The sequence below is a fragment of the Temnothorax americanus genome, unplaced genomic scaffold (genome assembly GCF_048541705.1).
Source record: "Temnothorax americanus isolate GAGA-0224 unplaced genomic scaffold, ASM4854170v1 Scaffold6, whole genome shotgun sequence".
Taxonomy (NCBI): Eukaryota; Metazoa; Arthropoda; class Insecta; order Hymenoptera; family Formicidae; genus Temnothorax; species Temnothorax americanus.
In genome coordinates, this window is record NW_027509751.1 from 5,833,318 (window position 1) to 5,849,305 (window position 15,988).

Sequence of the window (15,988 nt, forward strand, 5' to 3'; positions counted from 1 at the left end):
TTATAGAAATAAAAACGTGTAGTACACTAACGGTAAATAATATATTTGTTAATGCTGTCATTCGTGTCGGTGCGTAGTAAACTAATTAAATGCTAGACTACGTTACACTTTACGCTAGATCGGTAGATAATTACGTTCTGGTGATGAGCGATCTTTTAGAAAAAAAATCGATTTTTTTAATCGACCTTGAATCTGAATAACTATTATAGAATAATTATAATCGATTTACTAATCTTAGATAAAAGAAGTGATTTCTTAAAAATCCAAAAAATCGCATGCAAGTTTAAATTTTAAATGATTAGAAATCAACACCTAAAAAGAAAGAAAGGGCATAGAATCGATTTTTGTAGGAAAAATTTTTTTTTAAATCTCGAATCGAGATCGCTCATCACTAATACGTTCGGTCTATTGCTACGTGAGCTATCTAAGTTAACTATATATACAAAATTCAGATCGGCGATGTATAAAATAGCGGATGTAGGATTCATACAAGACGAGGGTGTCAATAATTGATAAATAATCTCAAGTTATGTCGGTGTCACAATGATAGTAAGTACAATGATGATAATGATTGAAGAAATCTCTCTTCGCACGCTCTAGGAGAATACTTTTAAGTTCTAATTTCTTAAGGCGAGAAAGGGAATCTTTGAGAAAGGGCATCAATCTGATATCTTATGCATTATTGTGTGATAATATCATATACGAGTCTTTTTTTTACTCCGCAATGATATTTAATAGATAATAATTACTGAAATATTAATATATTAATATAATATTCTGCAATGTTTTTTTGTACGTTGTGTATTATACAATAATGTCAATGTATTTTTGCTTCTTGGGACTTTTTCCGGTTGAACGCTGTCGATTAAAAAGACTTGGCATGCCAAAAACAGGAAACAGACGACACCATTTGATACTGAATGTGAATGATATAATTAATACAAAAAAGATTCCAGATGAAATAAAATATTACAAAAAATATTCAATGTGGTTTACATTGTAAGATAATTTATATACTGAAACAATCTCCTTTCCTGAACTCGTCGAATCTAGCATTTCGCTCCTCTTTAATTCGCAGCGTTCAATTCCACTCAGAAATATATTCCCAGTAAATCCTTCGCGAACATAATCTTTTGTTAAATGCAACGGACGAAGATCGCGAAAACCGTCTCGCGATCGTTACATCGTCATCTTTACAATTCTACGTCTTTATTTACATCCGGGAGACGTCCGGTGTCTTTGCGGGATAATTATAATTATTAGAACCCATCTCTTACACGTCCGTAGGATTCAGAAGTTGCGCCCTTAGAAGTCATATGAGCCCTCGTCGTCCTCCTTGTTAGCTCTCAGGCCCAGCCTGTACACGCCGCCGGCCACGCCGCCGCCGATGAGCGGGCCCACCCAGTAAATCCACAGATTCTTGTACTCGTCGTCCACCACGGCCGGGCCCAGGCTCCTGGCGGGATTCATGCTGCTACCGGTGACGGGCACCGCCGCCATATGGGCCACCGAGATCGTTAGGCCGATTGCGAGCGGGGCCCAGCCCCTCACGTCGGTCCTCTTGGGATCCGTGACGGCGTGAACGACCAGCACCAGCAGGAACGTGATGATTATTTCCATCCCTACGCCCTGGCCAGCGGTCACCTCGGTATGCAGCGCGGTGAGACCCAGGCCGCTGGCATGCGTTTTAGGTATAATCAGCTGCACGAAAAGACGATTCGGTTAGACGAGTCGGACTTTCTTGGCAATCCTAATTATCGCCGAATTGCAGCGTGACACGAAAGCGATACCATTTTCCATTTTCTTCCATATATTATTTAGGTTTCTCCTCTGTACAAATTGGACGGTAGGGTACTAATTGTAAGATGAAGATGAAGATGAAGTATGCAATGTCGATTTATTCGTCGGAATTAATTCGGGGTATAAAAGGATACGCAAATTACTATCATGCACGCATGCACGCACGTGCGTTGCTGTCTCCTCGCGCGTGATCCAGCTGGTCGGCCGCGACCAGTTTCTGATGTAATGGATGTTACAGTCGACCAGAAAGAGAGAGAGAGAGAGAGAGAGAGAGAGGGAGAGAGAGAGAGAGAGAGAGAGAGAGAGAGAGAGAGAGAGAGAGAGAGAGAGAGAGAGAGAGAGAGAGAGAGAGAGAGAGAGAGAGACCGGGGAGAAGAGGCGGACCTTGACCTTGCGCAACGGCGATTTAATTGATACGGGTAAGACGAGGCACTTTCGGGACCCCGCGCCAAATCGAAATGACAGGCTATCAACGATCAATTTCACGCTTCGGCCGGACGATCATTGGTGATTACGCCGCGCGTGTAAGGAACATCGTTTAAATGAAAACGTCAGACGCGCGACGCGCCGACGCGATCTCCTCGAGTTGCATTTTATAACTTATACAACGCAGTCAACGATGTTCAGTGATTTAAGCTCTAAATAATTCCAACTAGCAAAATAAGAAAGAATTTAATTTTTAATAATCCCGTTTTCATGGCCTAATTAAATAATAAGAATCGGAGATTAAATAATACAAAACTTAAATTGCTATCTAATCTGGCCGTTTTTTTTGTGCATTCGGAGAATTTGTTTAGGAGATATGGAAATCAATTTTGAAATTATTATATATTTAGATTAATTTTTTTGAATTTTTAAAAAAAAGTAAATCGCAGTAAACTTCTAAATTCTACGTACATTGAGAACAGCGGACCCCGCAATAGCGCCGCAACACTGGCAGACGATGTAACTGATAGTTTTGAGAAGACTGCAATTTCCGCTGATCAGCAGACCGAACGACACAGCCGGGTTTACGTGACAGCCGGAAATCGGTCCTAGAACCTAAAAATAGAAAAAAGATATTGTAACATCTCGTTAACAAGGTAATAATAATTTTTTATAATTTTCCGCGCTTTTTCTCTTATAAAACTCAACAGTAACATGATAACCCGCACAAACGGAAATGCATAGATCAGGAAATAAGATACGATCCTTTTGTCGTAATTTTACATTTATAACTTTAAAGATCCTTACTTTGTCAGTTATGGTTACGATTATATCACGCTATCGTCGTGTCGATTCGTGTCGAGACGTCGTGAACTTGCTAATAAAACCCGGGCCGTGAGAACATTTCTAAAGCCTCACTTTTGCAATTGCGCGGTCCCACGCCCGAAGAGGAGTAGGGGAAAAAAGAGAGAGAAAAAGACAAAATTCATTTCTTGAATTTATCTCGGACAGTTTCTCAACGATCAACGTCGCCGCGTTTTGACAATCCTGCACCGAGTGTATGTGTGTAACGTTTGCTTGTAAATTCCCTTTACGTACTCGGCATATAGTTACGCAGAGCTTGCATGGACGACTCGAAACGATCTCGAGTGCCCGACCTTCTCGTAGATAGCTGGATGAGCGATCTGCTTTGGATCGAGTCTAATTGTAAGACTATTTTGCGAGAGAATTTTAATAAAGACGCGTTGTATTTAAATTAATGCAAATAATAAAGTAAAAAATAATCGGACAGACGATAAACAAAAATATCCCAGTGAACATAGTGTCCCAAATCGAGACACATATGACGTCTTAAGACGTCTTATGTCTCGATTTGGGACATGCGTGTTGTCTGGGATAATTCTAGGTTCCGCTACAGTTGCACAAGTATTCGCGAGGTGTCTGGACACGAGCCTTCAAGCCGGGGCGTAAACGCGATGCATCCAGAGCAGTCGATGTTTGATTTATAGTAGCATTGCGTGTGGTTGCTAATCGATAGCAGATGGTGGCCGTGGCAGATAAAACGCGAACCGATCTAATTCACGTGCGCAATTGGCACACACAAATTGCTTGTAATGTCCGCTTGTAAGCTCACTTCGCAAATTGCTGGTAAACTTCCACCTGGTATTAGCGCATTTTGCATTAATAATAACGTCGTTCAAAACGCGATTGTAGCGCACGATATAAGTCGCATTAGACTTAACGCGCACGCAATAATCGACTACTTTGTTGCAAATAACATATTAGACGTGCATTTTTTTTTTAAAACGATAGTTCGATAAAAATTCCTAGCTACATCAGGATGCGTCAATAATTGCACCTAGAAAACGATCAATACAGACAAACGTGATGCCCTTTTCGCGTTTACGCAAACATGTACGTTTCGATCTTATTTTGCACGCGTATATAATAAATTATTTTACAAATAACGTACAACGATATTCATTAAAATGAATCAATTTAATAAAAAAAAAACCTAGGTATATTGGATAATTATTTTGGAATGATACAAAAGCATTACCCTTTTTTTTCGGTGCATCTTACGTGTGCATCTTAATTACGGAATTCCTCGGATTAATCCGGCACGCGAGACTCCGCAGATTCCGCGGTGTCGCTCGCCGGACTCGTCTAAGTCCCTCGGCTTGGGCCCGCGCTGGGCCTGGAATACGGCGCGGGCCCCGACGCACCGCGCCGCGGCCCAGTTCTCATGCACGCCGGCAAGGTCTCGGCTCGCCGCGGGCGATCGGCACACATATGCGCCGACCACGATTACGCAAGTGTTCCTCTCTCTCTTCTCTTTTGTCCCTTTATTTCTCTCGATCCTCTCGGTCCCCGTCAACACGCTCGCTCACCGATCCGCGATTTCCGACAATTCCCGCCGCGAATCTCGTCGAGGCATCGCGCGAGAGGTATCCCGAATTTGCGCCACCGTTTATTCAAAATTCGCCGGGGAAACTCGTCGGAAAATTCGATCGATGAGTTATCCGCGGGAAAGAAAAAGTATCGCAAACAAATGTACAGAGGGTGTCCCTGAGGCGGCTGCTTTTTACTTTAACGAGAGCCTCTCTTTAATGAGAGTCTCCTTAATAAAAGATTTTGACCGAGAATTGATTCGCCATTGAAACGCCGGCCGGGACCGACAGGGTAAACGGGAGAGACAGATTTTTTTGTGCGCGCGCGGGTCCTACACAAGCGGGACCGTACGACTTGGCCTTGCGGATTGCCAGATGAAATGAAAAATCCTCGTGTCTTAAGCCCGTGTCACACTACGTATCGCGGACACGGATCGGATTGGGATTATATACGGATCGCGGATCGGATGTCAGCCAATCACAGATGAGCTGCTCGTCTATAATTGGCTAGATTACGATCCGCGATCCGCAATCTCAATCCGATCCGCGTCCGCGATACGTAGTGTGACACGGGCTTTACGGCTTTAAATGACACGATACCTACTCACGCGACGCGTGAATCCGCTTGGGCCCCCGTATAGGCATAAAACGCGTCATATTTAAAGCGCGCCCTAAAAGGGAAAGTTATGCCACTTTCCGCGACTCATCGACCTTGTCTTCGCGGCGTTGTTCCAAGAAAAGCAATAAACGAACCCCCGGATGCCCGCGCGAAATTTGCACGTATCTCGGCGGTTCTTATTTTGCCTTATTTTGCCCTCGCGCACCTATTTCGAGATGCTTTGTATTTCTCAGCCATCGTGTGATTGCTTCGTATTTCTCAGCGATCAAATGTGATTGGTTGAAATCACTGGTTGTGTTGGACGCAAATCTTACTTGTCTCTCAATCTTGGATTTTTCGATCTTCAGTTCATCTTTCGATAAAATAAAATAGAAAGTAAGTGGAAATCAAGCAATAATCCTGTTCAAAATTTATTTGCGACTCATTTCAGTGAAATATGGCTATATATTCAAAAGCCGGATCGTAGCCCACGCAGATCTTACGATTTCGGATTTTTAAATTTGCACTTTCGGTGAAATTATAAGTGAAAAATACGGAAGTCCCATGCAGTCTAAAGTTTCTTGGGCTGTCAAATGCGGCTGTTCAAAAACCTACGCAGATAATAAATCTTCACTTTCAGCGAAACTAACTGAAAAAATGTGGTAATTTTTCATTCCAAGTTTCTCGGGACAGTCGTTTTAGCCGATTATCGGACTTCCCATGGCCTCTTCACGTGGTTTCTTTAACGTTCTTAAATTAGAGATCAAACGAAAAATAAAATTAATTTTCAACATCCGTTCCGGCACACCGGTAGGTCGCACAATCTCGAATTATCTTGCGGTTTCGCGCCCTCGGGGCCTTACGACCCACAGCCCGCGGTCATACGCTCCCGTCTGCAAAGTGCGCAGGATCGGATTCGAAGGGGCCGCGAGCTGTTGCAGACCGTTCGACGAGAAATAAATGATGAACCAGAACAATAAAAGAAAGAATAATAATTATTGGCCGAACACAACTCATGTGCTAAAGAATAATAAAATAAAAAACGGGATATCAATGCGCCATGCGGCAATTGTCGCGTTTTTTTCTACTATAAGGAAAGGCAACTTTACACAAATAATCCTGGATTAGTATTTATAATATCTCTTCATCTTTCTGTATGAATATTGAAATGTAATAAAATAAAGTATGATCAAATAATGGTCACAATAAGAGGCGATTATTAATAAATATGAAATATGATATCCTATTTGATAATAATAGAATTACAAAGCAATGTGGAATTGCATCACAATATAACTACATAATACATATAATACCGAAATAAAATAGAATATAATGAAACCGCGCACATTTTCGATGCATTATTAATCGCAGTCCCGCTTTCTTATCGTCGACGAAACTCCATCGCGGACGGGATAAATCCGAACCTGAAGATGCATATTTGCCGTGCACGTGCCACGTTCCTTTTTCGCGCGAACGAGCGTGCACGTGTGACACGCGTTGCTGAAACTTCGTCACGAATTAGCGGCGAACAGGTGCAAGGAGGATCTCGCGCGCGGTAAATTATTCCAGAAATACGTCCGTAGAATATACGATGATAGGCAAAGCTGATCGCCTTGAATCACTTTACTGTCTCCTCCGTGGCGGATCATCTCTTATTGTCATCCAAATGACGGAGGTCGAAGGCTGATGCTGAATTCGCGGTAAAACCACAAGGGACTCTCGAAGCCGTGAGCGCGTGAAATGGAAAAAGCGTCCGATCCCATGAGAGCTGTTGACTCTTTTCAACTTTATTCTTTCGAAATTGCATGAACAATAGCGAAATATTGCGGTATGATACCAGCGATATGAACTAACTATAAATGATAAATTGATATGTGGCATTCGCTACCAGCGAATTATTTATGTACGTCCATTCGATTCCCGATGCGTCGCATTGGACAATTAATTTAAAATATTTAAATAAAACGTGTCAAGATAAATTTCATTGTTATTTATATATATTATATATTTTTTTTTCGTACGATTCAAATCACGATCGTGATAAGTGTCGTGAAACCTAAGATATTAATGATAATAAATAGTAGCGCGAAAAGAAATGAGATTGAGACGTCGAGAAAGTGTTTCATGCCAATAACGCGAGAAGGATTGGAGGGATCCAGCATTAACGAGATGCGTGCAAATTTACGATGCAAATTACGCGTCTCTCTCTCCTTTTCGAGAGACACGGACCGTCATCGTCCGTCGACTCGTTCGAGAGTTAAATACGACGGAGCGCGAGCATTAAATAATGGGCCCCGCCAACGTATTGTCAGTAATTACCGTAAGGTGTCTGGGCCCCGCTGTTCCGTTACAAATTTGTACACACTGTCGGCGGCACTCTTGCTGCGCGAAGCCGCAGGATCGGATTCGCAAACTCTTCGGAGAGAGATAGAAAAGAAAGAAAAGAAAGAGAGAGAAAGAAAGAGAAAGAGCCTAATCTGAATTATTTCTGTATATCATAGTATAACATACATTAATAAAAAATTAATAAAAATTAGTTGATTAATTGATTTCATTAATCGACAAGGACAATAGCAATTAAAAATAAAATATTTGAATAATAATTAATAATTGCTAATTAACAATAAAAACTAAAAGAATTTTTAATCTCTTATTATCGTTTGTCGAATTTATTTTTAGCTAGATCTGTTAAAATATTTCATTAACTATTGAGTAATGAATGATTAATATACACCTTAAAGTTTGCTTTTAAATTACATAATTAAATTACATAATTAGCTATTGCGCAACATAATGTAATTATTTTGTTAAACGAGTTTATTTGCCGCGGCCAAATTTTCCCTTCGTCTTGAATTTCTTCGAGTAACATATCGGCGACTAAATAATTTAAAGATGCATTACGATTGGCGCGAGTATATCAGGCCCATCAATCTCTAGGATCCATCAATCTTTCCTGATCCTTTCTAGTGCGGGCCTGCGTGTAGAGACATAATTGGGCTGCGTGACGCACACGAGCTGCAAGGCGTAGGACAATGATCTTTTGCCTGTGGGCCTGCCTTACGTAACGAACGCCGCGTGCACGAGGGAGCGGTCCCTCTCGGGGCCCATAAAAGCCCCCAGCAAGATGACTCTAATGTTTGCCGAAGGATACGCCGTTCTTACCGCAGGAGTCAGATTTTGTCTTAGATAAATCCTATTTCAGATATTCTTGCTTGCTCATACACTCCAACCGTAATCATCCTTTTCTATTTTATTGCGTCACGCTGAAGCTCTTGAATCGCTTCATTGATTTCTTCTTTTATCTTATATCTTGGGCGTGCGCGACAGAAAAGATTGACAAACTATACGAGATATTAAGGTGAGAAAATATTAAAATTTTGAATTTTTTGTCTTTTGACAAAATATTTGTATTATTTTTATAATTTTGGATTTTAATATTATTTTTTATCGAAATTTGAACTTTCTTGTCTTTATTTTTCATACGTCCGATTTGTATGTTATTTTATACAAATATATTGTTTATTGTGTATTAAATTTATAAGTGCATTGGGTATATATTTTTAAACTGTTTAACATGAAGCAATCTGCATTTTGTTCAAATTTATTGTGAATTTTGTCTCACATATGATTTCTAAACGAGATCGTCGCAAGTAAAATTTCGGAAAATATGACGGACTTGCCGAAAAGAATCGCAGAAACGTGTGACGCAAGATCGTAAGGCCCGGGAGAAAATAAAGTATCGAAACTTAAATGTGTCGAAAGCCTTGGCCCGGCTCTAAAATCAATATTGGCGGGCATACGAGTTTTATGCAAATTTTTCAGAAAGAAAACAATGCAGCGCGGTCACGGCACATATTGCACAAATCCGGCAAAGCGTAAATCCGCGAGAGGAGCGGTAATAGAATATAAAGCGGCATTAAAACTGCGCGAGAGATGTCTTTCAACGGAATGATTAGCGAGTCATCATAAATCAATAATCTCATGAATCTCTCAAGAAAGTGAGAGGCGATCATTAATTTGACGTCATATGCTACGAACGGAAAATGTAAGGATCTCACTTTCGTTGCGCGTTTATCTCGCTCTGAAAACTGCGAGAGACGAGCGATCTAAAACACGAGATAATGGCGGGGATATACTTTTTGCTCGTCGCAAAAATTCGTACGCGTGCAGACGTGTGCAGACTCAGATGCTTATTATATCCGCGCGTGCGGATAATTAATAAGTCACTCCTTTGTGATTTCGAAACCTTTTTAGTTTAACTAATTGCGCCCGTCATTTACTTTGACATTGTTGCTCGTCTAATTACGTCTAATTGGCTTAATTGAATTAAAATGCAATTTTAATCAAACGGGCTTGAGCAGAGCAAACATCAATTTAATTGAATGAAACATATATAATGTATTACACTAACAAACGTTTTAAAAATTAACTTACCCTTAAGCTAATGAAGAATTTAATCAATGGAATTTTCATTAATATCTTTTATCTTATCGCTATCGAAATTGCTGAAATATTAATCTACGCGCGCGCTTGGTTTAGTGAAGAATATCCTCTAAAAAAAATGTATTTTGCCAAGACACACCTATTAGAAGTTAACCCCCCACTTTTAGAATTAACATATTTTCACGGTTGTGCTGAATTGTGCTAGGTTTGTGCTATTGTGCTCGAATATTATAACCATAATATGAAAAATACGAAAGAAAATTTAAAAAAACAAATTTTTAGGTCAGCCCCCCACTTTTCGTTTTTTTCAATTTTTTTGATTGTGCTGAGTTGTGCTAAGTTGTGCTAACATTGTGTGCTAAAATATTATTTTTAAAAAATAATAACAGAAAGAGAGAGTTATGATAAAAAAATAAATTATATCCAAAAATGATTTTTTTATTAGACCGTCGTGAGACAGGTTAGTTTTACCCTACTGATGACCAGTCATTGCGATAGTAATCCTGCTCAGTACGAGAGGAACCGCAGGTTCGGACATTTAGTTCACGCACTCGGTCGAGCGGCCGGTGGTGCGAAACTACCATCCGTGGGATTATGCCTGAACGCCTCTAAGGTCGTATCCTCTCTAGTTAAAGGTGGCAATGATATCTCTAGGAGTCTCGTGAGTCGAAAGGCTCAAAACAATGCAAGTCCCCTTCACCGGGGACCCGGTCGTCGCACGCGAGCCCGGTTTGCCGTACTTAAAAATAATTTTTTTTTATTGTGCTGAGTTGTGCTAAGTTGTGCTAACATTGTGCTAAAATATTATTTAAAAATAATAATAACAAAAAAAGTTACGATAAAAAAATCATTTTTGGATATAATTTATTTTTTTATCATAACTTTTTCTGTTATTATTTTTTTTAAATAATATTTTAGCACAATGTGTGTTAGCACAACTTAGCACAACTCAGCACAATCGAAAAAATTAAAAAAAACGAAAAGTGGGGGGCTGACCTAAAAATTCGTTTTTTTAAATTTTCTTTCGTATTTTTCATATTATGGTTATAATATTCGAGCACAATATAGCACAAACCTAGCACAATTCAGCACAACCGTGAAAATATGTTAATTCTAAAAGTGGGGGGCTAACTTCTAATAGGTCCAAGACACGCACGTTAATTTTAAATTATTAATTATTAACCTTGTACGATAATCAAAGCTACAATCTGTTATTCTGTCCACTTTATTTTGACTTTTCTTGATTGACTGACATTTTATAGTGTCTCAGTTATGCAAGTCAAGATAAGTCAAAAGCAGAGTGGACAGAATTTTAGATTGTAGCTTTAATTGTCACGAGACACTTAATAAGGCCGGCTAAAAATGGCAATTCGTCGAAGAGATCTCCTCTAGGATCTCTCCTCTCGTTTAACGACACCAACGACCTGTGTTTTCCGACGATCCGAGCGGGATGCTGTTGCATCTCGCGTTGCGCAAGAGCAAGCTCTGCCCTCGCTCTTCTCTCCTCGCGCGCTCTCAAGTGCCGCGCATTTGCGTATAATGCGGGGCGAGATGTGTGCGATTTGCATTCGAACAGAACAGGATCGGCTGTGACTTTGCAGATCTGCGTCTCCTCCTCCCTCCCTTCTCTCTCCGTCTATCACTCTTCTCTCTCTTTCACCTTCTCACTTTGTGCTCTTCCCATTCTCCTCGCTCTCTCGTCCTTCGACCTCCTCCCTTGCGCGACGTCCCTTTCTTTCTTTTTTTTTTATATCGCCATCTTTAACAGGCCCGCGCAAAAAAGACGGTAGAACGCAGAATGAGGAATGGTTGAACTGCACGAAGTTGCAAGTGCACGAAGGGATTTTAATAATAACGTTTGCGCAAACTTTTTGTGAGCTGCTCTTTATTCTCTCTCTCTCTCTCTCTCTCTCTCTCTCTCTCTCTCTCTCTCTCTCTCTCTCTCTCTCTCTCTCGCAAAGTCCAAATTCGTTGGATTGTGAACCAATATTATTAATCGTCGAAATGAGATTTTATAATCGATAAATATTGACCAATTAAATTTTTGCTGTTTTTAATAAGTAGATACTTGTTGCAATCATATATACAATAAATACTTGTGATTAAAATTTTTCTGTGTAGGCAATTTTTCTTCAAATTGAAGAAAAATTAGAAAACTTTGATTAAAATTGAAAAAGATTTGTACAATTTTAATTAGACAATATTTGCAAAAATTTTAATTATAATTAGATTTTATTAGAAGAAAAATTTAAAAATTCTAATTAATATTACAATTCAATTAAGCTAAATCAAAGAAATCTGAAGTTCAGACAAAAATCGATAAATATTTAATAATTTGTTCGATTTAGTTTCAAGACTGGTTGAAACAAAATTGAAGAAAACGAGTGACAACTACGTGTCAAATAAATTTGAAATAACGAAGAAGTAGAAAAAGAGGAGTGTCACCGAGTGCGACGCAAGGTTGCACGATTTTAATCGCGGCGAATTGCGGGGTTTCGCAAGCTAATGAAAAGTGCACGACGCGGACGGCTCTCGTGCTTTTTGCCGGGCCTACATCTCGGGAACACCCGTGTCGCGTGGAAGAATACACGTTTCACGAGCGCGTATATTAATCTCTAAAAAAATATTAGCATACTCACGAACGGATGTTATTTACGGCCCATTATAAGAATTATTACGCAAACAAAAAAGGTCTAAGTAAAAAAAAAAGAGAAAGATGATCGTTACCTCTTGTATTAATAACTGTTATATTAATAATAAGTTTTTGCGCGCAAATCACAAATATATTAAATTGCGCAAATATATTAAATTTCAACTTGAATATTGACGTTATACATACATGAAAGATAACATTCAATATTTCTCTGTCCAAATTCTATTAAAAATATTACATTGGATTTAAAATAAGTGTTTTATTTATGTGGAACACGAAAATGTCAAAACACGATTATTAATCTTAATTCACAATAATTGACGTATTCGTTTAATAACCGTAAGCGGTTATATCCACGTGCTGTGCTGTTGATGCAAGCGGTGTGCTTTGAGATCTCTCATCGTGCACTAGATCCACGACAATTATCTTGTACAATTATTTCATCTCGATAAACACACGGACTCTTTCAAATATTTTTTCAGCGCTACTTCATAATGCGTCGTTTGTTCAAGTTTCTCTGTCTCTGTCTTTTTTACTGCCTAGAGAAAAGCCACTTAACGTTTCTTCGCCAAGTCTTATTCAGCGACGATCGGTCGTGCACAGCGCACTTGTATAAATTATAACTTTTATTCCACGATAGAGAAAGAGAGAGAGAGAGAGAGAGAGAGAGAGAGAGAGAGAGAGAGAGAGAGAGAGAGAGAGAGAGAGAAAGAGACAATCGATCTATAAATAATAAGCGGCTACACAGATGTCATCAACGTTTGTTCCTCACGCCGGCTGTGCAAAGCGATTGGTGTAACAAAACCTATCGCTAACATCGGAGACAATACCGCCTGTTGGAGCGAGAGAGACTTTTGGCATTCATTTCTCGTTCTGAATGGAGCTGTCGGATCGACAACGCGTCTTAGATCTCGAGTGGAGAATTTTCGATTGAGTCGCTTGTTTGAAGACGCGTGGCTAAACGATGCTGTAAGACGATTACGGTACGATTGAGATATAATTGGATGTTGGAGTTGAAGGGAGGAGGGTGTCGTTTTAAACTCTAGCGCCAGAACATTAATTTGTCAAAAGCTTATAAAGATATACGCATTATCGTAAAAGGGATACGTATCGCATAGAATTTGAGAAAGTGCGGCATTCTTTACTGGAAAATAGGATCGTTAAATAAATTGTGAAACTTATGTTTTAATATAAGATAAATTTATTGTTTTTAGACTTTAATTTACTTATTTTTAAAATCCTTAAAAATCCTGAAACAATTCTAAAAAGCAGTAAAAAGCAGTTTTTTCTTTAATTTTCTTTAATGAAATAATTCAGATAGGTGGTGTTATAAATTTTATAAACTAAAATCAACTTTTGAAAAGGTTAAATCTAATCTTGTCAGACTTTTACTTCGAGGCTTTACTTCGACAGATCGATTTCTTGAGATTTCAAAAGAAGAGATATTTTAAAACCCCTATCATTCAATCGTCGCTCTCAATTAAAAATCGAGTTCGGATCTCATTGTCTATCTTTCTTTCCTTAGGGAGAAGATAAAATTCTTCGCGCGATTTTTAGAGCACCGTACAGTCATATCCGCGCCGCGAGCTGTCGGAAAGTGATGTCAAAAGGGCGATACGCACAGGCGGGATAATATATAGTAAGCGCTAGTCTCTCTCGGGCTCCAGCTCCGGATCTCTCGAGTAGGTTGTCAGAAGCCCCCGGGGCACAATTGCACCATCTCCGGACGGAGTTAGACCCCCTTGGGCGAACCGGCGGCCTTATTTACCCTACCACCACGCGGGGCCCGGGCGGCCCACACATGTGCGTTCGCGTGTGTCAATTAAAACGTCGCCGCAACTAAACCGAAGTTCACGATCCTTTTACGAGAGGCACAGATGAACATGGCGGAAAACAGATCGCGGTACGACGGACGATCGGTGTACACAGTTTAAGAAGACTGGTCTCGAAAAGGGGAAAATTAAATTTGCGTCAAGTGCTGTGATTAGATGATATTAAATGTATCTTAGAAAAATACATTCTGTTCATAGCTTGCTAATATTATTGATTATTTTGTACTATTTAATTTTATTTATCTTATTAATTTTGATCTTAATGTTGATTAATTTATATATATGAGAGGGAGAGTTTTTTTTTATTCTTCTCAGAGAAAAGACACACCGTTAAATTAATTAAGCTAACATTGTTGTAACGATGTTTATCCTGTTCTGCTAATTATAACGACCATCTTATTCTTTTACTTTCGTTTTTGACTATGTCCACGAACAAAGTTCGAGTCGGGAGGACGGCAATTTATCCCGGGCTTCCCACGCCCGGCCACGAATTGTCAGTGAAAAAATATTTCAGCCAGTTAACGAAGTGACCATTCATCTCCTCGTGATCGCGTCGCGTGGATTCTGATTGATACAAAGGAGGCCGCGCAAGTGCTCTTCACAAATCGGCCCGGCCGTTTCGGCCCGAAAGTTCGCGTGTCGACAGAGCAGCGCGCTATAAACTGTTTCGAGGACGAGGTCAGTCCGCGAATTCGAAAGGACGAGCCGCGAGCGCGATTTAAGGATGATTCCCCTCGCCCTTCCTTCTTGTCTATTTATCCGTCTCAATGAACTGGCAAGCGATCCGGTCTTGCCCGTGCAATCGCATATCGAGAGTGCACTCGTAGCAGGAGTGCGCGGAATTTGTGAGGAACTTGTTGCGAAAATTTGCCCCTGGACGATTCTAAAGATCATTTGACTTCTAAAATCATTTTTACTTATAGTCTTTTAAATCCTTACAATTCTCTGAAGTATTTTCACTTATAAATCGTAAAAATAGAAAAAAGCATCAAAATATTTCGATTAGTTCTATTTTAGCTATAATACAATTATTAATTAAAATAAATTCTCTTATTATGATATTCAATTATTAATTATTAATCTTTTTAATATCGCTGTCCCATATATTTTCCTACATTTTTGTTTTGTTATTAGGTACATGTACGTATGATACATACTTTTTTCTTTACTTTTTTTCTCTTTTGACTCGTAATACAAGATGTGAAGAAAAGATAAAAAGATTGAAACGACAGAGCAATCGACATGTACAAAACGCCGAGTGCATAAATTTACGGAAAATTGCAATCGAGAAAAACGGCTCTCAAATGATGATTTTGCGATTTCGTAATGAGGCATTTCAGACGATCGCTATAAAAATTAATCACGCAAGAGAATCGTATGCGATACCGCGTGGCGGACGAGCATATATCCTCCGCGGTACTTGATCGAAACGCGATCAACGATTATACCTCGTTCTCTACCGGTGGTTATCTTATCTTTTTTCCTCTTTAAACCTTTGCGGAACGTTGCGATTTCGATTGAGATCGCATACTTTACGCTTTACATAAGCAGATTAGCGTAAGAACGACTGAAATATTGTCGGCGATTTTTCTTATAAAGAAAATTTGCGTTCAAACGATATCAGTCTATAATTAAAATTTTTTGTTTCCTCTTCTCTCAATATTTTATTTAAATATTATTTAAAGTGTATCTTAAAGCATACATTAATAAAAGAAAGGTTACATCACATAAAATGCGACGTGTCAAACCTCTTATACATTAGCTTGTAGAAAGATCAATTCATGGAACGAGAGTAAGAGTGACTAGACGGGTCGCGAAATTTAATCGAGGTGAATGGAATCCC

The 15,988-nt window shown here is 39.4% G+C and overlaps 1 protein-coding gene across 3 annotated transcripts in view; it reads right to left on the reverse strand.

Annotated features, from left to right (window-relative positions):
• Positions 1–17: 17 nt before the first annotated feature.
• LOC143905170 (aquaporin AQPAn.G) overlaps positions 18–15,988 on the reverse strand; it is a 46,309-nt gene continuing 30,338 nt past the window's right edge. For all 3 annotated transcript variants that reach the window (XM_077420366.1, XM_077420365.1, XM_077420367.1), the window contains 2 exons: positions 2,698–2,841; positions 18–1,701 (listed from right to left, as the gene is read on the reverse strand). In XM_077420366.1, the coding sequence (XP_077276492.1) occupies positions 1,306–1,701; positions 2,698–2,841 (540 nt within the window). In that variant the 3' untranslated portion in view covers positions 18–1,305. The remainder of the gene's footprint in view (positions 1,702–2,697; positions 2,842–15,988) is intronic.